We start from the raw sequence: 23162 nt of genomic DNA on the forward strand, positions 1-23162 counted from the left end.
GGACAGGGATACTGGAGTGATGGAGGTAGATATGTATAGGGACAGGGATACTGGAGTGATGGAGGTAGATATGTATAGGGGGAAGGGGACAGGGATACAGGAGCGATGGAGGTAGATATGTATAGGGGGAAGGAGACAGGGATACTGGAGTGATGGAGGTAGATATGTATAGGGGACAGGGATACTGGAATGATGGAGGTAGTTATGTATAGGGGACAGGGATACTGGAGTGATGGAGGTAGATATGTATAGGGGGAAGGAGACAGGGATACTTTAGTGATGGAGGTAGATATGTATAGGGGGAAGGGGACAGGGATACTGGAGTGATGGAGGTAGATATGTATAGGGGGAAGGAGACAGGGATACTGGAGTGATGGAGGTAGATATGTATAGGGGGAAGGGGACAGGGATACTGGAGTGATGGAGGTAGATATGTATTGGGGACAGGGATACTGGGGTGATGGAGGTAGATATGTATAGGGGGAAGTGTGTAGACTCTATGGCCCCGTCGGTGAGTATAGAGACAGTGTGTAGACTCTATGGCCCCGTCGGTGTGTATAGAGACCGTGTGTAGACTCTATAGCCCCGTCGGTGTGTATAGAGACAGTGTGTAGACTGTAGGGCCCTGTCGGTGTGTATAGAGACAGTGTGTAGACTCTATGGCCCTGTGAGTGTGTATAGAGACAGTGTGTAGACTAAATGGCCCCGTCGGTGTGTATAGAGACAGTGTGTAGTCTCTATGGCCCCGTCGGTGTGTATAGAGACAGTGTGTAGACTCTATGGCCCCGTCGGTGTGTATAGAGACAGTGTGTAGACTCTATGGCCCCGTCGGTGTGTATAGAGACAGTGTGTAGACTCTATGGCCCCGTCGGTGTGGCTAGAGACAGTGTGTAGACTCTATGGCCCCGTCGGTGTGTATAGAGACAGTTTGTAGACTCTATGGCCCCGTCGGTGTGTATAGAGACAGTGTGTAGACTGTAGGGCCCCGTCGGTGTGTATAGAGACAGTGTGTAGACTCTATGGCCCCGTCGGTGTGTATAGAGACAGTGTGTAGACTCTATGGCCCCGTCGGTGTGTATAGAGACAGTGTGTAGACTCTATGGCCCCGTCGGTGTGTATAGAGACAGTGTGTAGACTCTATGGCATTGTCGGTGTGTATAGAGACAGTGTATAGTGTGTAGGGCCCCGTCATTGTGTATAGAGACCGTGTGTAGACTCTATGGCCCTGTGAGTGTGTATAGAGACAGTGTGTTGACTCTATGGCCCTGTCGGTGTGTATAGAATCAGTGTGTAGACTCTATGGCCCCGTCGGTGTGTATAGAGACAGTGTGTATACTGTAGGGCCCCGTCGGTGTGTATATAGACAGTGTGTAGACTCTATGGCCTCGTCGGTGAGTATAGAGACAGTGTGTAGACTCTATGGCCCCGTCGATGTGTATGGAGACAGTGTGTAGACTCTATGGCCCCGTCGGTGTGTATAGAGACAGTGTATAGTGTGTAGGGCCCCGTCGGTGTGTATAGAGACCGTGTGTAGACTCTATGGCCCTGTGAGTGTGTATAGAGACATTGTGTTGACTCTATGGCCCTTTCGGTGTGTATAGAGTCAGTGTGTAGACTCTATGGCCCCGTCGGTGTGTATAGAGACAGTGTGTATACTGTAGGGCCCCGTCGGTGTGTATAGAGACAGTGTGTAGACTCTATGGCCTCGTCGGTGAGTATAGAGACAGTGTGTAGACTCTATGTCCCCGTCGGTGTGTATGGAGACAGTGTGTAGACTCTATGGCCCCGTCGGTGTGTATAGAGACAGTGTGTAGACTCTATGGCCCTGTCGGTGTGTATAGAGACAGTGTGTAGACTCTATGGCCCCGTCGATGTGTATGGAGACAGTGTGTAGACTCTATGGCCCCGTCGGTGTGTATAGAGACAGTGTATAGTGTGTAGGGCCCCGTCGGTGTGTATAGAGACCGTGTGTAGACTCTATGGCCCTGTGAGTGTGTATAGAGACATTGTGTTGACTCTATGGCCCTTTCGGTGTGTATAGAGTCAGTGTGTAGACTCTATGGCCCCGTCGGTGTGTATAGAGACAGTGTGTATACTGTAGGGCCCCGTCGGTGTGTATAGAGACAGTGTGTAGACTCTATGGCCTCGTCGGTGAGTATAGAGACAGTGTGTAGACTCTATGTCCCCGTCGGTGTGTATGGAGACAGTGTGTAGACTCTATGGCCCCGTCGGTGTGTATAGAGAGAGTGTGTAGACTCTATGGCCCTGTCGGTGTGTATAGAGACAGTGTGTAGACTCTATGGCCCCGTCGGTGTGTATAGAGACAGTGTGTAGACTCTATGGCCCCGTCGGTGTGTATAGAGACAGTGTGTAGACTGTTGGGCCCCGTCGGTGTGTATAGAGACAGTGTGTAGACTGTAGGGCCCCGTCGGTGTGTATAGAGACAGTGTGTAGACCGTAGGGCCCCGTCGGTTTGTATAGAGACAGTGTGTAGTCCGTAGGGCCCCGTCGGTGTGTATAGAGACAGTGTGTAGACTCTATGGCCCCGTCGGTGTGTATAGAGACGGTGCAAAAATAATATTAAAATACAAATGTCAACTCAGATAGTACGTTTAGCCATTTTGTTAGCTATTTAGTTAACTATTTATACTGAACAAAAATATAAACGCAACAATTTCATTGATTCGACATCATCCTCACCTCCGCTTTAAACATGTTGGTATTACAGACTCAATCAGGGAGAGGTTGAACATGTCACTGCCATATCCGACGAGCGTCGGAGCAGGGTGAAGTACGATTCAATCTCAGTCCTGTAGTGAAGCTTTGCCTGTTTGACGGTTCATCTGACGGCGTAGCAGATTTTGTTATAAGCGTCTGGATTCGTTTCCTGCTCCTTGACGTCAACAGTTCCAGCCTTTAAATCCATGGCTTCTGGTCTGGAAATGTACGGTATACTATTCTATCCTACGTATTCTACAAATATACTATATATTCTATTCACATACTGTCCGTTATGTCTATACATCCCATCACAATTATATATATACATTCATATTTATACTCTGGACTCTGACATTGCTCGTCCTAATATGTATATATTTCTTAATTCCATTTTTCGACTTTTAGATTTTGTGTGTATTGTTGTGAATTGTTAGATACTACTGCCCTGTTGGAGCTAGGAACACAAGCATTTCGCTACACCAGCAATAACATCTGTTAAACATGTGTATGCGACCAATAAAATAACATTTTGATTTGATTTGATCCTGTCTATATAATAGTTCATTTCAGTGGTTCAACCAGAGGCTGATCCTGTCTATATAATAGTTCATTTCAGTGGTTCAACCAGAGGCTGATACTGTCTATATAATAGTTCATTTCAGTGGTTCAACCAGAGACAGCTGTATCGCTGAAGAACAGTTGACATGTTATGTGTGTTGTAAAAACGTATTGGTAACAATTTGGCAATACATTCCTCTCTGTGTCGACGTGGACTGGGAGTCTATGTGATCTGTATTGGTGAAGTCCACTGACAGTGTGTGTAATGGAGTCTCTGTCCTAACTGTGTTGTGAACAGCGGTTCGTAAAGGTCCCTCAGAGTCTCTGTCCTGTGAAGGCCATCCTTACGAACTGGTCCTGTCTCACCATCTGATTGGCTGAGCCCATCTGAACCTGTGGTAACCCTTGCTATATTCTACATTACTATACATTCTACATTACACATTATACTGTGCACCTTATACCTTATACAATATACGTTTACAGGTTATACGCTACACGTTATACATTATATGTTATACTCTATACGTTATACTCTATACGTTATATGATACGTTATTCCGTACACGCTGTATGTTATACACTACATTCATCACAAAACCAACTGATATTGCCAAATACTTTAATGATTTTGTTCATTGGCAAGATAAGCAAACTGAGGGATGAAATGCCAGCAACAAACGCCGACACTACACATCCAAGTATATCTGACCAAATCATGAAAGACAAGAATTGTAATTTTGAAATCTGTAAAGTGAGTGTGGAAGAGGTGAACAAAATGATTGTTGTCTATCAACAATAACAAGCCACCGGGGTCTGACAATCTGGATGGAAAATTACTGAGGATAATAGCAGACGATATTGCCACATCTTCAGTTTAAGCCTACTAGAAAGTGTGTCCCCTCAGGCCTGGAGGGAAGCAAAAGTCATTCCTCTACCTGAGAATAGTAAACCCCCCTTTACTGGCTCAAATAGCCGACCAATCAGCATGTTACCAACCCTTAGTAAACTTCTGGAAAGAATTGTGTTTGACCAGATACAATGCTGTTTTACAGCAAACAAATTGACAACACAATTTTAGCACGCTTATAGGGAAGGACATTCAACAAACACAGCACTTACACAAATGACTGGTGATTGGCTGAGAGAAATGTATAATAAAAATATTATGGGGGCTGTTTTGTTAGACTTCAGTGTGGCTTTTGACATTATTGATCATAGTCTGCTGCTGGCAAAACGTATGTGTTATGGCTTTACACCCCCTACTATAATGTGGATAAAGAGTTACCTGTCTAACAGAACATAGAGGGTGTTCTTTAATGGAAGCCTCTCCAACATAATCCAGGTAGAATCAGGAATTCCCCAGGGCAGCTGTTTAGGCCCCTTACTTTTTTTCAATCTTTACTAACGACATGCCACTGGCTTTGAGTAAAGCCAGTGTCTATCTATACACATCAGCTACTACAGCTTCTGAAATGACTGCAACACTTAACAAAGAGCTGCAGATTATTTCAGAATGGATGGCAAGGAATAAGTTAGTCTTAAATATTTCAAAAACTAAAGCATTGTATTTGGGACAAATCTTTCACTAAACCCTAAACCTCAACTAAGTCTTGTAATGAATAGCATGGAAATTGAGCAAGTTGAGCTGACTAAACTGCTTGGAGTTACCCTGGATTGTAAACTGTCCTGGTCAAAACATATTGATACAACAGTAGCTAAGATGGGGAGAAGTCTGTCTATAATAAAGCACTGCTCTGCCTTCTTAACAGCACTATCAACAAGGCAGGTCCTACAGGCCCTAGTTTCTACCTTCTTAACAACACTATCAACAATGCAGGTCCTACAGGCCATAGTTTTGTCACACCTGGACTACTGTTCAGTCGTGTGGTCAGGTGCCACAAAAAAGGACTTAGGAAAATTGCAATTGGCTCAGAACAGGGCAGCACGGCTGGCCCTTGGATGTACACAGAGAGCTAATATGAATAATATGCATGTAAATCTCTCCTGGCTCAAAGTGGAGGAGAGATTGACTTTATCACTACTTTTATTTATCAGAGGTATTGACATGTTGAATGCACCGAGCTGTCTGTCTAAACTACTGTCACACAGCTCAGACACCCATGCATACCCCACAAGACATGCCACATGAGATCTCTTCACAGTCCCCAAGTTCAGAACAGACTATGGGAGGTACACAGTACTACATAGAGCCATAACTGCATGGAACTCTATTCCACATCAGGTAACTGATACAAGCAGTAAAATTTATATTTAAAAAACAGATTAAAAAAACACCTTATAGAACAGCAGGGACTGTGAAGCAACTCAATCATAGGCACAGACACATGCATACACACACACACGATAACATACGCACTATACACACACGTACACATGGATTTAGTACTGTTGATAATGTGGTAGTGGTGGAGTAGGGGCCTGAGGGAACACAGTGTGTTGTGAAAACTGTGAATGTATTGTAATGTTTAAAAAAAATTATAAACTGCTTTAATTTTGCTGGACCCCAGGAAGAGTTGCTGCTTCCTTGGCAGGAACTACTGGGGATCCGTAATAAATACGAATACAAATACACGTTATACATTATACGCTACACGTCCGTGCCCTCTCTGGGGTATATTAGACCGTTGACGCTGAAGCTGTTGTAGAAGTGGCTGTTGAACTGTCCTTCCTGCCCCCCTCCGCTGAAGGTGTTGCAGTACACTCCTCTGTTGAAGTGAGACAGGTTGTCTGCTGGGTGACCATGGACCCCGTGGCCTGAATCTGAGACCCCCTGGCAGTGACTGTCCTGGTCCGGGGCCTGCGTCGGGGTGCGGGTGGTGTGGTTGTGGTATGGGCTGCTATGGAGGGCTGTAATGTTCCTATTGGTCAGCTCGTTGACCAACCCCAGAGAGCCAGTCTGTCTGCTGGGGGGACCAGAGGCACCTAGGGGCCCGGAGCCCAAGGACCCATAGCCCAGTCCAGCCATACTGCTGGAGGGACCAGAGGAGATAGGAATGGAGGCACCAAGGGGCCCGGAGCCCAGCTCAGCCATACTGCTGAAGAAGTTATTAAAACACGGAGTGCCGGATGCCAGGCCCGGGGGGGAGGAGCTCTTATGACCCTCACTGACCACCTCCATGTCTGGGGAGGCGGGGCCGAGGAGCTGGGGGCTGTCCATGGTCTTGATGGTCGGGGCGGTTTGGCCGTCCTCTGTCTTGGTGCCATTAGTGGAGTCGGAGCGACGCTTCCTCTTCCTCCTGAAGTTCCCGTTGTCAAACATTTTTTCACAGTTAGGGTCCAACGTCCAGTAGTTTCCTTTACCTGGAACATGAAAAAATATACATTTTATTTTTCACATCAGTATTATGTACATATAATATAATGTACAGTATATTTATTTTCACATCAGTATTATGTACATATAATATAATGTACAGTATATTTATTTTCACATCAGTGTTATGTACATATCATATAATTTACAGTATATTCATTTTCACATCAGTATTATGTACATATAATATAACTTACAGTATATTCATTTTCACATCAGTATTATGTACATATAATATAATTTACAGTATATTTATTTTCACGTCAGTATTATGTACATATATAATTTACAGTATATTCATTTTCACATCAGTATTATGTACATATACTATAATTTACAGTATATTTATATTTCACATCAGTATTATGTACATATAATATAATTTACAGTATATTTATTTTCACATCGGTATTATGTACATATAATATAATTTACAGTATATTTATATTCACATCAGTATTATGTACATATAATATAATTTACAGTATATTTATTTTCACATCAGTATTATGTACATATAATATAATTTACAGTATATTTATTTTCACATCAGTATTATGTACATATAATATAATTTACAGTATATTTATTTTCACATCATTATTATGTACATATAATATAATTTACAGTATATTTATTTTCACATCGGTATTATGTACATATAATATAATTTACTGTATATTTATTTTCACATCAGTGTTATGTATATATAATATAATTTACTGTATATTTAGTCTATACAGGGCATCCGGAAAATATTCAGAACCCTTCCTTTTGTCCACATTTTGTTACGTTACAGTCTTATTCTAAAATGTATTAAATATTTTCATTTTTATTTATTTTTATTTTACCTTTATTTAACTAGGCAAGTCAGTTAAGAACAAATTCTTATTTACAATGACGGCCTACCCCGGCCAAACCTGGACGACGCTGGGCCAATTGTGCGCCACCCTGTGGGACTCCCAATCACGGCCGGATGTGATACAGCCTGGATTCGAACCAGGGACTGTAGTGACACAGTGCCTTAGACCTCTGTGCCACTCGGGAACCCCAAAAATAAATCCTCATCAATCTAAACACAATACCCCATAATGACAAAGCGAAAACAGGTTTTTACACATTTTTGCAAATGTATTAATAATAAAAAACAGAAATTCCTTATCTGCATAAGTATTCAGACTCTTTGCTATGAGACTCTAAATGGAACTCAAGTGCATCCTGTTTCCATTGATCATCCTTGAGATGTTTCTACAACTTGTTTGGAGTCCACCTGTGGTAAATTCAATTAATTGACATGATTTGGGAAGGCACGCACCTGTTTAATTAAGGTCCCACAGGTGACAGTGCATGTCAGAGCAAAAACCAAGATATGAGGTTGAAGAAATGGTCCGTAGAGCTCCAATACAGGGTTGTGTCAAGGCACAGATCTGGGGAAGGGTACCAAAAAATGGTTGCAGCATTGGAGGTCCCCAAGAACACAGTGGCCTCCATCATTCTACAATGGAAGAAGTTTGGAACCACCAAGACTCTTCCTAGAGCTGGTAGGCACGACATCCCACTTGGAGTTTGCCAAAAGGCACCTAAAGGACTCTCAGACCATGAGAAACAAGATTCTCTGGTCTGATGAAACCTAGATTGAACTCTTTTTCAGCAGCAGGGACTGGGTGACTAGTCAGGATCGAGAGAAAGATGAACAGAGCAAAGTACAGAGAGGTCCAACCTGACAGAGCTTGAGAGGATCTTCAGAGAAGAATGGGAGAAACTCCATAAATACAGGTGTACCAAGCTTGTAGTGTCATACCCAAGAAGTCTCGAGACTGTAATCATTGCCAAAGATGTTTCAAAAAAGTACTGAGTAAAGGGTCTGAATACTTATGTAAATGTGATATTTCTGTTGTTTTATTTTTTAAATATATTTCCTAACATTTCTGAAAAACAATTTTTCCTTTGTCATTATTATGGGGTATTGTGTGTAGATTGATGATGGAAAAAAACAATTGAATCCATTTTATAAAACAAAATGTGGAAAAGGTCAAAGGGCCTGAATACTTTCCGAATGCGATGAAGAACCGATGAAGAACCGCAGAGTGACATGCTCATCTTAAACTTGAGAATACCGCTGCTGAGCCAAACAATATTACAGATAAAAAGAAATTAGGACTTGTGTAAAGTCTAAAGGTTGTGTTGGGTGCAGGAATAAAACACTGATGAGCCTCTCCTTCCTTTATATGGAATGTACACATTCACACAAAGGGAAAGGGGGGATTCCTAGCCTTCAACTGAGAAGTGTCTTCCTCATTTAACCCAACCCCTTCTGGATCAGAGAGGTGCGGAGGGGGCTGCCTGAATCAACATCTACGGCACCCAGGGAAGAACGACAGATTTTTACCTTGTCAGCTCGGGGATTCGATCCAGCAACCTTTCAGTTACTAGGCCCAACCCTCTAACCACTAGGCTACCCGCCCACAATGTAATGTATTAGTATGGTGCACATTATCACCTAATACTCTGGCTTTTGATTTGGAAAGATGCACTGATGAGGAAGCCAAAATATCTTGGTAGCTATTAATTTTAGTGAGTGTGACAAGGGTTGGTGAGGATAGTGTCATTCTCCCGGAATCTGTGTTTTCTGCGCTGCGCACTCCAGAGTTATCAAACCTTTTATCTATAACCTGCCATGGTAGGAAAATCAATGTCCACTCAGTACGCGCGTGAAGCCTCTAATAACAAGCTGGTTTAATCCCTAAAGTTTCCTATTTCTAACAAACTGTTGGGACGAACCTATAGAATAATATACAGTGCCTTCAGAAAGTTTTTACACCCCTTGACTTTTTTCACATTATGTTGTGTTACAAAAGTGGAATTAAAATGCATTAAATTGTCTTTTTTTTTGTCAACAATCTACACAAAATACTCTGTAATGTCACAGTAGGAAGAAAAATTCTAACATTTGAAGAAAAAAAAACACAAACATATCTTGATTAGATAAGTATTCAACCCCCTGAGTCAACAGACATTGGAATCACCTTTGGCAGCGATTATAGCTACCAATAGGGGCCCTTCTCTGTGAACCACTGGAAAACCTCCCTGGTCTTTGTGGTTGAATTTGTGTTTGAAATTCCCTGCTGGACTGAGGGACCTTACAGATAATTGTATGTGTGGGGTACAGAGATGAGGAAGCCATTAAATTATGTTCAACACTATTGCACACAGAGTGAGTCCATGAAACTTATGAGACTTGTTAAGCAGATTTTTACTCCTGAACTTATTTAGGCTAGCCATAACAAAGGGGTTGAATACTTATTGACTCAAGATATTTCAGCATTTAATTTTTTATTAATATCATTAATTCCACTTTGATATTATAGCGTATTGTGTGTAGGCCAGTGACACAATATCTCAATTTAATCCATTTTAAATTAGGGCTGAAACACAACAACATTTTGAACAACATTTGGAAAAAGTCAAAGGGGTGTGCATACTTTGTGAAGGCTCTGTATATTATAATCTATATATGCCACATAGCTCTGCTTCCCATGATAGAGCAGAAGGCCATTCATGCATTATATTAGACTCGTCACATCCTTAATCTATAGAATATCATATAATATCAGTCATTGTCCTGTTAATAAGACTTTATATATTTGATATTTACAAAATATGCCACTATAATACGCATTCTAGCCTTCAACATTGAGGGAACAATTTCAAAGTAGAAAATGAACAATTACCAGGCTATGGGATAAGCCTTTATTTCATCCAACTGATTTTAACAGACATGATACCCTGCAACCGGCCTACATCGGGTTGTTCAATCGGTCGTAGGACTAAGCTTTTACACGCGTTTGTATAGGATTTCTAACGAACAGCTGAACATCACATAGCCTACCCGAGTCATTAACTTAAAACTTAATATCTACAAAAATGGGGCTAGAACATTTATAGGTTACAAATAGATGTTACAATAATATAATATAACAATAATACCTGGGTCATCTTCGTCGCGGGGAACCTTTTTAAAACAGTCGTTAAGTGACAGATTATGTCGGATAGAGTTCTGCCACCCCACCTTGCTCTTCTTGTAGAACGGGAAGTTATCGGCGATGTACCGGTAGATCTGACTCAGGGTCAACTTCTTCTCATGCACGTTCTGGATCGCCATGGCGATGAGCGCCGAGTAAGAGTATGGAGGACGGACCAGTTTTAACAACTCCTCCTGACTGGCGATGGACAGCCAACCCAGGTCCGGACCCCCGAACCCGGGGGAGTTGGTGAGGAACTGCCGCTGTGTCCCGTAGGAAGGCGGCATGAAGGATGCGGAGTTGACAGCGGGCCTGTTCAGCCAAAGGTACGGGTTGGGGGAGGATGTGTAATCTCCGAAGCCGTATCCAGACGGCCTCTGTGCGCCCTGGAAGGTCTGCTGGTGGTGATACATGCTTAAATTGTCGCAGTAGACTGCCATCTCCGGCGGCTCCGGCGGCCTCTGGGTGCCCTTGGGCTGGGGGTGGAGAGAGCTGGCGGCTGGAGACGAGGTGTGATGGACTGAAAGGTCGATGGAGTTCATGCTCCATGCGGGAGGACAACCCCAAGACGCTTACAGTAACGGGTTAGAACAGGTTAGAACAGATGAACAAGCAACAGCAGCAACAAGTACCAGAATTGTACAACTTCAGAGCAACAGTTTCTCATTCAGACAGATCCTCTGTAGAAGCCAACAGACACCCACTAACTGGCTGGGGGTGTGGTCATGGAACCTGAACCGACATGCAGAGATGAGAAAGACAAGAACTCAGAGACGGTTTCCTTAAAATATAATATCCATTGAAAAATAGGACTTGAAAATGATTCAAATCAGCATCAGTAGAATAGGTCTAATATATAAAATACTTCCGATTTATTTTATCCAAAAGGCCTTATCCTAAATGATAAAACTGTTCTCATTGTTGTTATAATTAGAAGGCTACTATTATTATATGTAACAGTATAGCTTCCGTCCCTCTCCTCGCCCCTACCTGGGTTCAAACCAGGGACCTTCAGCACACATCAACCGCAGACATCCTTGAAGCATCGTTACCCATCGCGTCACAAAAGCCTCGGCCCTTGCAGAACAAGGGGAACAACTACTTTAGTGACTTCACCGATTGAAACGCTGTTAGCACCTCTCTAAACTAGCTAGCCATTTCACATCATATACATATGATTTTATAATAATCTAAATATGCATTTAAATAGTTTCTAATAATAGACATTCAAAGCAGGTCAATTGACTTGTTTATTGAGAGAATAAATGGGAGATTAAAGGCTTATACAGTTGGAAGTGGGAAGTTTACATACACTTAGGTTGGAGTCATTAAAACTCGTTTTTCAACCACTCCACAAATGTCTTGTTAACAAACTATAGTTTTGGCAAGTCGGTTAGGACATCTACTTTGTGCATGACACAATTCATTTTTCCAACAATTGTTTACAGACAGATTATTTCACTTATAATTCACTGTGTCACAATTCCAGTGGGTCAGAAGTTTACATACACTAAGCTGACTGTGCCTTTAAACAGTTTGGAAAATTCCAGAAAATTATGTCATAGCTTTAGAAGCTTCTGATAGGCTAATTGACATCATTTGAGTCAATTGGAGGTATACCTGTGGATGTATTTCAAGGCCTACCTTCAAACTCAGTGCCTCTTTGCTTGACATCATGGGAAAATCTTAAGAAATCAGCCAAGACCTCAGAAAAAAAATTGTAGACCTCCACAAGTCTGGTTCATCCTTGGGAGCAATTTCCAAACGCCTGAATGTACCACGTTCATCTGTACAAACAATAGTACGCAAGTATAAACACCATGGGACCACGCAGCCGTCATACCGCTCAGGAAGGAGACGCGTTCTGTCTCCTAGAGATGAACATGCTTTGGTGCGAAAAGTGCAAATCAATCCCAGAACAACAGCAAAGGACCTTGTGAAGATGCTGGAGGAAACAGGTACAAAAGTATCTATATCCACAGTAAAACGAGTCCTATATCGACATAACCTGAAAGTCCACTCAGCAAGGAAGAAGCCACTGCTCCAAATCTGCCATAAAAAAGCCAGACTACGGTTTGCAACAGCACATAGGGACAAAGATCATACTTTTTGGAGAAATGTCCTCTGGTCTGATGAAACAAAACTTGAACTGTTTGGCCATAATGACCATCGTTATGTTTGGAGGAAAAAGTGAAGCACGAGGGTGGCAGCATCATGTTGTGGGGGTGCTTTGCTGCAGGAGGGACTGGTGCACTTCACAAAATAGATGGCATCATGAGGTAGGAAAATTATGTGGATATATTGAAGCAACATCTCAATACATTAGTCAGGAAGTTATAGCTTGGTCGCAAATGGGTCTTCCAAATGGACAATGACCCCAAGCATATGTCATGACGTTGGCCTGTGGGTAAGGTTTATGACCCCCCCCCCCCCCCATAAATACCTTTTACCACTTCCCCTCTCTGAATGTACTGAAGGACTTGAATAGCCTGTGTTAAATATAGAGAGTCTGGGAACATCAAACAAATGGGGAAAGGTACCACATATTTTGTTAATAAAACCAGTTGGAAATATGCTTGGGAACGTAATGAGTATGTATGTCAGTTCGGTTGTCATCTGAGACATTATGACTGATGACAGGACGACATAAACTGTATCTGAGAAAGTATACACCCTCTAGTTATCAGAGTCACATGGAATTGTTATGCAATTGAAATGTTTGATATTGAAAATGTTTGTTAGGAGATGAAATGTAATTTTAGCTTCCGAATGAGAGATTTGGGTTTTCATAAGGAAAGTGCCCTGCTCGATCAGTGGCCCAACCCTGTGAAGAGACATGGGTTATAAACGATGAAACACCTCCCTCCCCCTCTCCACTATATAATCCTTTGACGAAAAGATAACCAAGTAGTTCCAGTACGGGAGGTCTGCAGCCTCTACGTTAGAAGGACACACGTCAAGTACAGAACTAAGCCAACCTCGGCGTGAGCTCTGGTATGAACTGGTATGAACTTTGAGCTTATTCACTACAGAAGTGCTACTTCCTAGCCGTTGAGTTAGCAGCGCTGCTAACGTGGGTTAGGAAAGGACGGACGACGGATCCAGTCTAACAACCAGACGAAGATACCACCACGTATCCAATGGACCACCATTGACATTCTTCCGAAAACAGGGAGATCTGTTGGGCAACCCGGCCAGCATCTACGACCAATCTACCGAAGCGCAGCTCAGAGTAAATATTTATTGCATTTTCCTTTTCCAAATGGGCGGTAATTTAGAATGCATAAGATAATGTATTTACGTTTCTGTGTTTCTAAATCTTCCCGCTCTTTCATTCAAGCCCAACCCCCTTTCCTTTGTGTAACCAGCCGTCATATCTGTTCCGTCTACCGGGACGTTTTCTGTATGACATCATTGTATTCTGTGTATTTGTAATTCTGTGTGATTAGTTTAGGTATTTAGTAAATAAATAATTAAACCCAATTTTGTATTGCTGATTCAACTTGTTAGCCAGGGTTCGTGAAGATAGCCAAGAATTTACAACTTTCATTATGAGACTGAAAATAAGAAAAGGGTTACTATTGACTGCTATCAATGTAAAATATTACAAAGTATTTTAAGAGTTTATTCGGAAGATAACGACTATAAACATTCTTCCGTGGTGCCCCGACTTTCTAGTTAATTACATTTACATGATTAGCTTAATCAGGTAATATTAATTACAGAGAAATCATTTTATAAGTTAGCATGTCATATCAATTAATCTGGCATAGCCAAAGACACGACACATACTTCCAAAGTTGTGGCAAAATGGCTTAAGGACAACAAAGTCAAGGTATTGGAGTGGCCATCACAAAGCCCTGACCTCAATCCTATAGACAATTTGTGGGCAGAACTGAAAATGTGTGTGTGAGCAGGGAGGCCTACAAACCTGACTCAGTTACACCAGCTCTGTCAGGAGGAATGGGCAAAAATTCATCCAATTTATTGTGGGAAGTTTGTGGAAGGATACCCAAAACGTTTAACCCAAGTTAAACAATTTAAAGGCAATGCTACCAAATACTAATTGAGTGTATGTAAACTTCTGACCCACTGGGAATGTGATGAAAGAAAGAAAAGCTGAAATAAATAATTCTCTCTACTATTATTCTGACATTTCACATTCTTAAAATAAAGTGGTGATCCTAACTGACCTAACACAGGGAATTTTTACCTGGGTTAAAGGTCAGGAGTTGTGAAAAACTGAGTTTAAATGTATTTGGCTGAGTTGTATGTAAACTTCTGACTTCAACTGTATATTTATATTTGTTTTATTCTTCAGTTTAAATTATTCTGATTATTAATTAATATTATTATTATGATCATCATCAGTGTTACTAGGATTGGTCTTTCCCGTGGCTCAGTTGGTAGAGCATGTTGTTTGCAACGCCAGCATGGTGTGTGCAATGCCAGAGTTGTGGGTTCGATTGCCATGGGGGGCCAGTTCAATCAAAATATATTTTTTTAACATGAAATGTATGCATTCACTACTGTAAGTCGCTCTGGATAAGAGCGTCTGCTAAATGACTAAAATGTAAATGTAATTGGTATAACATAAGTAGTATTATTACCATTAGTAGGATTGGTATTATTACCATTAGTAGGATTGGTATAACATAAGTAGTATTATTACCATTAGTAGGATTGGTATTATTACCATTAGTAGGATTGGTATTATTACCATTAGTAGGATTGGTATTATTACCATTAGTAGGATTGGTATAACATAAGTAGTATTATTCTTGTTATATTATAAGTAGTACAATTAATATAATTATACTAATAAAGTAATATATATATTTTTTTATTATATAATTATGCCTATAAAGAATATGACAATAACAAATAAGATGAATAATACAATATATTAATACATTATAATAAGTAATAATAATACATTATAATAATACAATATATGAATAAATTGTAATAATACATTGTTATAATAATACATAATACATTGTAATACGTAATAATAATAATACATTGTAATAATAATACATTATAATAATAAGTAATAATAATAATACATTATAATAATAAGTAATAATTATACATTGATATAATAATACATAATACATTGTTATAATAATACATTATAATAATACATTATAATAATAAGTTGTAATAATAAGTAATAACACATTATAATAATAAATTGTAATAATACATTGTAATAATAAGTAATAATAATACATTGTAATAATACATAATAATAATAAGTAATAATACATTGTAATAATACCTTATAATAATAATACATAATACATTGTAATAATACATTGTAATAATATGTAATAATAATACATAATAATACATTGTAATAATAAATCAAACACCCCATCTTACATAAATACATATCTAATAAACCCCGAACCACTTAAAACAAATACCCTTTCTACATAGATACACCACTAAACCCAGAAACACTCTACACAAAATAACCCTCTATATAAACACATAACCAAAAACATGTACAACAAATACCCTCTGCCACGTCCTGACCAAACTACAATAACAAATAGACCCCTTTACTGGTCAGGATGTGACAATGTCGGATAGGCTCATCAGTTTTATAAAGCAGACATCTAAACGGATACTACATACACTGAACAAAAATATAAACGCAACATGCAACAATTTGAAAGTGAGCATTTGCCCACTGAAGTCGGTTACGACACCGAACTGCAATCAGGTCAAGACCCTGGTGAGGACGACGAGCAGATGAGCTTCCCTGAGACCGTTTCTGACAGTTGTAGAACAATGTGGATGGATTATCTTGGCAAGGGAGAAACGCTCACTAACTGCGATGTAAACACATTTGTGCACAACATTTGAGAGAAAACAAGCATTTTGTTCTTATGAAACATTTCTGGGATCTTTTATTTCAGCTCATGAAACATGGGACCAACACTTTACATTGTGCGTTTTATATTTTTGTTCAGTGGGCCTATAATAAACAATGTGGCGTTTGTCAATTTGATTAAAAACCGTCATCGTAGCCATTAGTTGTTCAGTGGGCTGACGTCTAGCTCTTGTCCGGTATCGAAAATACACCTGTGGCCTTCCTTCCTGTCAAACAACATCACTTGAAATCTCTGATCCTGTCCGTGATGACTCTGTGATCAATCATTACATTTTCCATTTTAGTCATTTTAGCAGACACTCTTATCCAGAGCGACTTACAGTAGTGAATGCATTCATTTCATAGATTTTTTTCTCCGTACTGGTCCCCCGTGGGAATCGAACCTACAACCCTTGGCGTTGCAAACACCATGCTCTACCAATTGAGCCACAGGGAAGACTCATCAGGTTCATAGATAGATGCTAAAAAAAAAAAAAAATCTATTAACCATGGTCTTGCAATCTTAAAAATCAACGCTTATATTTTAACACATTTCACAGTTCGATCTCCTTCAGACGCATGTCAGTGACGCCCGTCACACAAGCAATAAACTAAACCAACATCTAGACTTGGGAGAATTAAAAGTAATCCTATCGAATTTACAGCCTGCAAACTCAGACACTTTTTGTTTTACACCAACTATAATATCTTGCTATAGAAAGACTGGTCATTTGCACGTTTTAGATCACGGCAATACAGATGGTGTATGTTCTGATAGATGTCCCTCTGTGTTCGCAAAGCGCTCCGTACTGTGAAAACAACAGTAATACATGGACACAGTGCACAGATTAACCAAAAGATGGTGCTGTGTCTCTTCTCTCTCCTCTGTGACCATCACATTCTGTTGTGTAGTTTTAGCTTTCTGGTTTTAATGTCACGTGCACAAGTACAGTGAAATGCCTTTCTTGCCAACTCTTTCCCAACAATGCACTAACCAATATCAGTAGTACCTTAAAATAAAGTAAAGTAGAACAAAAACACACCAGAAATATGAGAAAATATGAGAAAGTATGTAAACTACACTACATGACCAAAAGTATGTGGACATGTGCTGGTCCATCATCTCATTCCAAAATCATGGTCATTAATATGGAGTTGGTCCCCCCTTTGCTGCTATAACAGCCTCCTCTCTTCTGGTAAGGCTTTCCACTAGATGTTGGTACATTACTGCAGGGACTTGCTTCCATTCAGCCACAAGAGGATTAGTGAGGTCGGGCACTGATGTTGGGCGATTAGGCGTTCGATGGGGTTGAGGTCAGGGCTATGTGCAGGCCAGTCAAGTTCTTCTACACCGATCTCTAGAAACCATTTCTGAATGGACCTCGCTTTGTGCACAGGGGCATTGTCATGCTGAAAGAAGGAAAGGTCCTTCCCCAAACTGTTGCCACAAAGTTGGAAGCACAGAATATTCTAGAATGTCATTGTATGCTGTAGCGTTATGATTTCCCTTCACTAGAACTAAGGGGCCAAGGCCGAACCATGAAAAACAGCCCCCGAACATCATCCTCCACCAAACTTTACAGTTGGCACTATGCATTGGGGCAGGTAGCGTTCTCCTTGCATCCACCAAACCCAGATTTGTCTGTCGGACTGCCAGATGTAGAGTGTAGAGTGATTCATTACTCCAGAGAACACGTTTCCACTGCTCCAGAGTCCAAAGATGGCAAGCTTTACACCACTCCAGCCGACACTTGGTATTGCACATGGTGATCTTTGGCTTGTGTGCGGCTGCTCGGCCATGGAAACCCATTTCATGAAGCTCCAGACGAACAGTTCTTGTGCTGACGTTACTTGCAGAGGCAGTTTGGAACTGTATAGTGAGTGTTGCAACCAGGCATTTCAGTACTTACATTTACATTTAAGTCATTTAGCAGACGCTCTTATCCAGAGAGACTTACAAATTGGTGCATTCACCTTATGATATCCAGTGGAACAACCACTTTACAATAGTGCATCTAAATCTTTTAAGGGGGGGGGGGTTAGAAGGATTACTTTATCCTAACCTAGGTATTCCTTAAAGAGGTGGGGTTTCAGGTGTCTCCGGAAGGTGGTGATTGACTCCGCTGTCCTGGCGTCGTGAGGGAGCTTGTTCCACCATTGGGGTGCCAGAGCAGCGAACAGTTTTGACTGGGCTGAGCGGGAACTGTGCTTCCTCAGAGGTAGGGGGGCCAGCAGGCCAGAGGTGGATGAACGCAGTGCCCTTGTTTGGGTGTAGGGTTTGATCAGAGCCTGAAGGTATGGAGGTGCCGTTCCCTTCACAGCTCCGTAGGCAATCACCATGGTCTTGTAGCGGATGCGAGCTTCAACTGGAAGCCAGTGGAGAGAGCGGAGGAGCGGGGTGACATGAGAGAACTTGGGAAGGTTGAACACCAGACGGGCTGTGGCGTTCTGGATGAGTTGTAGGGGTTTAATGGCACAGGCAGGGAGCCCAGCCAACAGCGAGTTGCAGTAATCCAGACGGGAGATGACAAGTGCCTGGATTAGGACCTGCGCCGCTTCCTGTGTGAGGCAGGGTCGTACTCTGCGAATGTTGTAGAGCATGAACCTACAGGATCGGGTCACCGCCTTGATGTTAGTGGAGAACGACAGGGTGTTGTCCAGGATCACACCAAGGTTCTTAGCACTCTGGGAGGAGGACACAAGGGAGTTGTCAACCGTGATGGCGAGATCATGGAACGGGCAGTCCTTCCCCGGGAGGAAGAGCAGCTCCGTCTTGCCGAGGTTCAGCTTGAGGTGGTGATCCGTCATCCACACTGATATGTCTGACAGACATGCAGAGATGCGATTCGCCGCCTGGTTATCAGAAGGGGGAAAGGAGAAGATTAATTGTGTGTCGTCTGCATAGCAATGATAGGAGAGACCATGTGAGGATATGACAGAGCCAAGTGACTTGGTGTATAGCGAGAATAGGAGAGGGCCTAGAACAGAGCCCTGGGGGACACCAGTGGTGAGAGCACATGGTGCGGAGACAGATTCTCGCCACGCCACCTGGTAGGAGCGACCTGTCAGGTAGGACGCAATCCAAGCGTGGGCCGCGCCGGAGATGCCCAACTCGGAGAGGGTGGAGAGGAGGATCTGATGGTTCACGGTATCAAAGGCAGCAGATAGGTCTAGAAGGATGAGAGCAGAGGAGAGAGAGTTAGCTTTAGCAGTGCGGAGAGCCTCCGTGACACAGAGAAGAGCAGTCTCAGTTGAATGCCCAGTCTTGAAACCTGACTGATTAGGATCAAGAAGGTCATTCTGAGAGAGATAGCAGGAGATCTGGCCAAGGACGGCACGTTCAAGAGTTTTGGAGAGAAAAGAAAGAAGGGATACTGGTCTGTAGTTGTTGACATCGGAGGGATCGAGTGTAGGTTTTTTCAGAAGGGGTGCAACTCTCGCTCTCTTGAAGACGGAAGGGATGTAGCCAGCGGTCAAGGATGAGTTGATGAGCGAGGTGAGGTAGGGGAGAAGGTCTCCGGAAATGGTCTGGAGAAGAGAGGAGGGGATAGGGTCAAGTGGGCAGGTTGTTGGGCGGCCGGCCGTCACAAGACGCGAGATTTCATCTGGAGAGAGAGGGGAGAAAGAGGTCAAAGCACAGGGTAGGGCAGTGTGAGCAGGACCAGCGGTGTCGTTTGACTTAGCAAACGAGGATCGGATATCGTCAACCTTCTTTTCAAAATGGTTGACGAAGTCATCCGCAGAGAGGGAGGAGGGGGGGAGGGGGAGGAGGATTCAGGAGGGAGGAGAAGGTAGCAAAGAGCTTCCTAGGGTTAGAGGCAGATGCTTGGAATTTAGAGTGGTAGAAAGTGGCTTTAGCAGCAGAGACAGAAGAGGAGAATGTAGAGAGGAGGGAGTGAAAGGATGCCAGGTCCGCAGGGAGGCGAGTTTTCCTCCATTTCCGCTCGGCTGCCCGGAGCCCTGTTCTGTGAGCTCGTAGTGAGTCGTCGAGCCCCGGAGCAGGAGGGGAGGACCGAGCCGGCCTGGAGGATAGGGGACAGAGAAAATCAAAGGATGCAGAAAGGGAGGAGAGGAGGGTTGAGGAGGCAGAATGAGGAGATAGGTTGGAGAAGGTTTGAGCAGAGGGAAGAGAGGATAGGATGGAAGAGGAGAGAGTAGCGGGAGAGAGAGAGCGAAGGTTGGGACGGCGCAATACCATCCGAGTAGGGGCAGAGTGAGAAGTGTTGGATGAGAGCAAGAGGGAAAAGGATACAAGGTAGTGGTCGGAGATTTGGAGGGGAGTTGCAATGAGATTAGTGGAAGAACAGCGTCTAGTAAAGATGAGGTCAAGCGTATTGCCTGCCTTGTGAGTAGGGGGGGAAGGTGAGAGGGTGAGGTCAAAAGAGGAGAGGAGTGGAAAGAAGGAGTCAGAGAGGAATGAGTCAAAGGTAGACGTGGGGAGGTTAAAGTCACCCAGAACTGTGAGAGGTGAGCCATCTTCAGGAAAGGAACTTATCAAGGCGTCAAGCTCATTGATGAACTCTCCAAGGGAACCTGGAGGGCGATAAATGATAAGGATGTTAAGCTTGAAAGGGCTGGTAACTGTGACAGCATGGAATTCAAATGAGGAGATAGACAGATGGGTCAGGGGAGAAAGAGAGAATGTCCACTTGGGAGAGATGAGGATTCCAGTGCCACCACCCTGCTGGCTCGATGCTCTACGGGTATGCGAGAACACGTGGGCAGACGAAGAGAGAGCAGTAGGAGTAGCAGTGTTATCTGTGGTAATCCATGTTTCCGTCAGCGCCAGGAAGTCTAGGGACTGGAGGGTAGCATAGGCTGAGATGAACTCAGCCTTGTTGGCTGCAGACCGGCAGTTCCAGAGGCTGCCGGAGACCTGGAACTCCACGTGGGTCGTGCGCGCTGGGACCACCAGGTTAGAGTGGCAGCGGCCATGCGGTGTGAAGCGTTTGTATGGCATGTACTTCGGAGGTCCCGTTCTGTGAACTGGTGTGGCCTACCAGTTTGCGGCTGAGACGTCGTTTTTTCATACACCTGTCAGCAACGGGTGTGGCTAAAAAGACGTGACGTGTAATACATTTTTCGTTGGATACAAATGTTCTTGCAACATTCTCATGAAGTGTGTCAGCAACGGGTGTGGCTGAAATATCCGAATCCACTGACTTGGAGTGGTGTCCACATACTTTTGTATATATAGTGTATATTGCTAAGAACGTGAGAGTAGGGTGACTGATGGGTCTCAACCCAGTCCACCAGCACCAATGACAAACACCCTAACCACTACGACGATATCTCTAAGGTATCATCTTATTGGGACAGTATAGTTAGGCCCTGTGTATGAAACCATCCTCCCTTTGTATAGATCTGAAACTATTGGATAGGTGTAAGCAATAGGGTGAATACACTTTGAAGTAAATCTCAGCTCTCTTAAAAGTACAATTAAGAAAATATTTGATTGATTGTGATTCCGGGGTATAATGAAAACAGTTTAATATGCCCACAAACATTAGACAGAAAGCCCTTCAATTGCTGAAATAAGTAGATAAAATCAATGATGAAAATAGTCAGATAAAGATGCAAGATGTAACCCTAACCCTTTACTGGTCAGGACGTGACACTGGCGTAGCACAAAGATGTAAGTACCAAGAGGTTGTAAATTCAAATCCCAGGTGAGGACATATTGAATAATATATGTGTATAAATTAACATAAACACTGTAATCATGTATGTGAAATATGTCAGTTGAAAACACTATATGCTAACAGCACTGTGTGTGGGTAACCTAACCCTAACCTAACCTAACCCTAACCCTAACCTAACCCTAACCCAACCCAACCCTAACCCTAACCTAACCCTAACCTTAACCCAACCCTAACCTAACCCTACCCTAACCTAACCCTAACCCGACACTAACCTAACCCTAACCTAACCCAACCCTAACCCTAACCCTAACCCAACCCTAACCCAACCCTAACCCACCCCTAACCCAACCCTAACCTAACCCAACCTAACCTAACCCAACCCTAACCTAACCCTAACCTAACCCTAACCTAATCCTAACCCTAACCTAAACTAACCCTAACCCTAATCTAACCCAACCCAACCCTAACCTAACCCAACCCTAACCCTAACCCAATCCTAACCCTAACCCTAACCCAACCCAACCCTAACCCTAACCTAACCCAACCCTAACCCTAACCTAACCCTAACCCAACCCTAACCCAACCCAAACCCAACCCTAACCAAACCCAACCCTAACCTAACCCTAACCTAACCCTAACCTAACCCTAACCTTGCCAACAGAGAAAGATCTATGAATGGATCAGTGGTTCACCAAATCAGGGACTTGATTACCTCGGCAACAGTAAAAAGGCGTGACGTGTAATACATTTTTCTTTGGATACAAATGTTCTTGCAATGTTCTCAGGAAATGTGTCTAGGACATTCATGTCTTACATTTTGAGAACATTGTAACCATGTTCTGTGTATGTTTTGTGGGACAATGACGGAATATTCTCTTAGAAAACTGGAAACGAATGTTCTTGCAACAGTCTCATGATACGTGTCTAGAACATTCATATCTTAAGTTCTGAGTTCTGTGGAAGTTCGATTTGATGTTAACGGAATGGTTTCTGGGAAA

The 23162-nt window shown here is 42.6% G+C and overlaps 1 protein-coding gene across 1 annotated transcript; it reads right to left on the reverse strand.

Moving 5' to 3' along the window:
- Positions 1-4045: 4045 nt before the first annotated feature.
- foxi2 (forkhead box I2) lies at positions 4046-11234 on the reverse strand. The gene is made up of 3 exons (XM_082955570.1): positions 10604-11234; positions 6307-6603; positions 4046-6225 (listed from the first exon to the last, which is right to left on the reverse strand). The coding sequence occupies exons 1-3, from the start codon at positions 11178-11180 to the stop codon at positions 5891-5893; spliced, it is 1209 nt and encodes a 402-aa protein (XP_082811696.1). The 5' UTR covers positions 11181-11234; the 3' UTR covers positions 4046-5890.
- Between the last annotated feature and the right edge of the window lie 11928 nt (positions 11235-23162).

Source organism: Salmo salar, chromosome 09 (assembly GCF_965601325.2).
Source record: "Salmo salar chromosome 09, fSalSal1, whole genome shotgun sequence".
Taxonomy (NCBI): domain Eukaryota; kingdom Metazoa; phylum Chordata; class Actinopteri; order Salmoniformes; family Salmonidae; genus Salmo; species Salmo salar.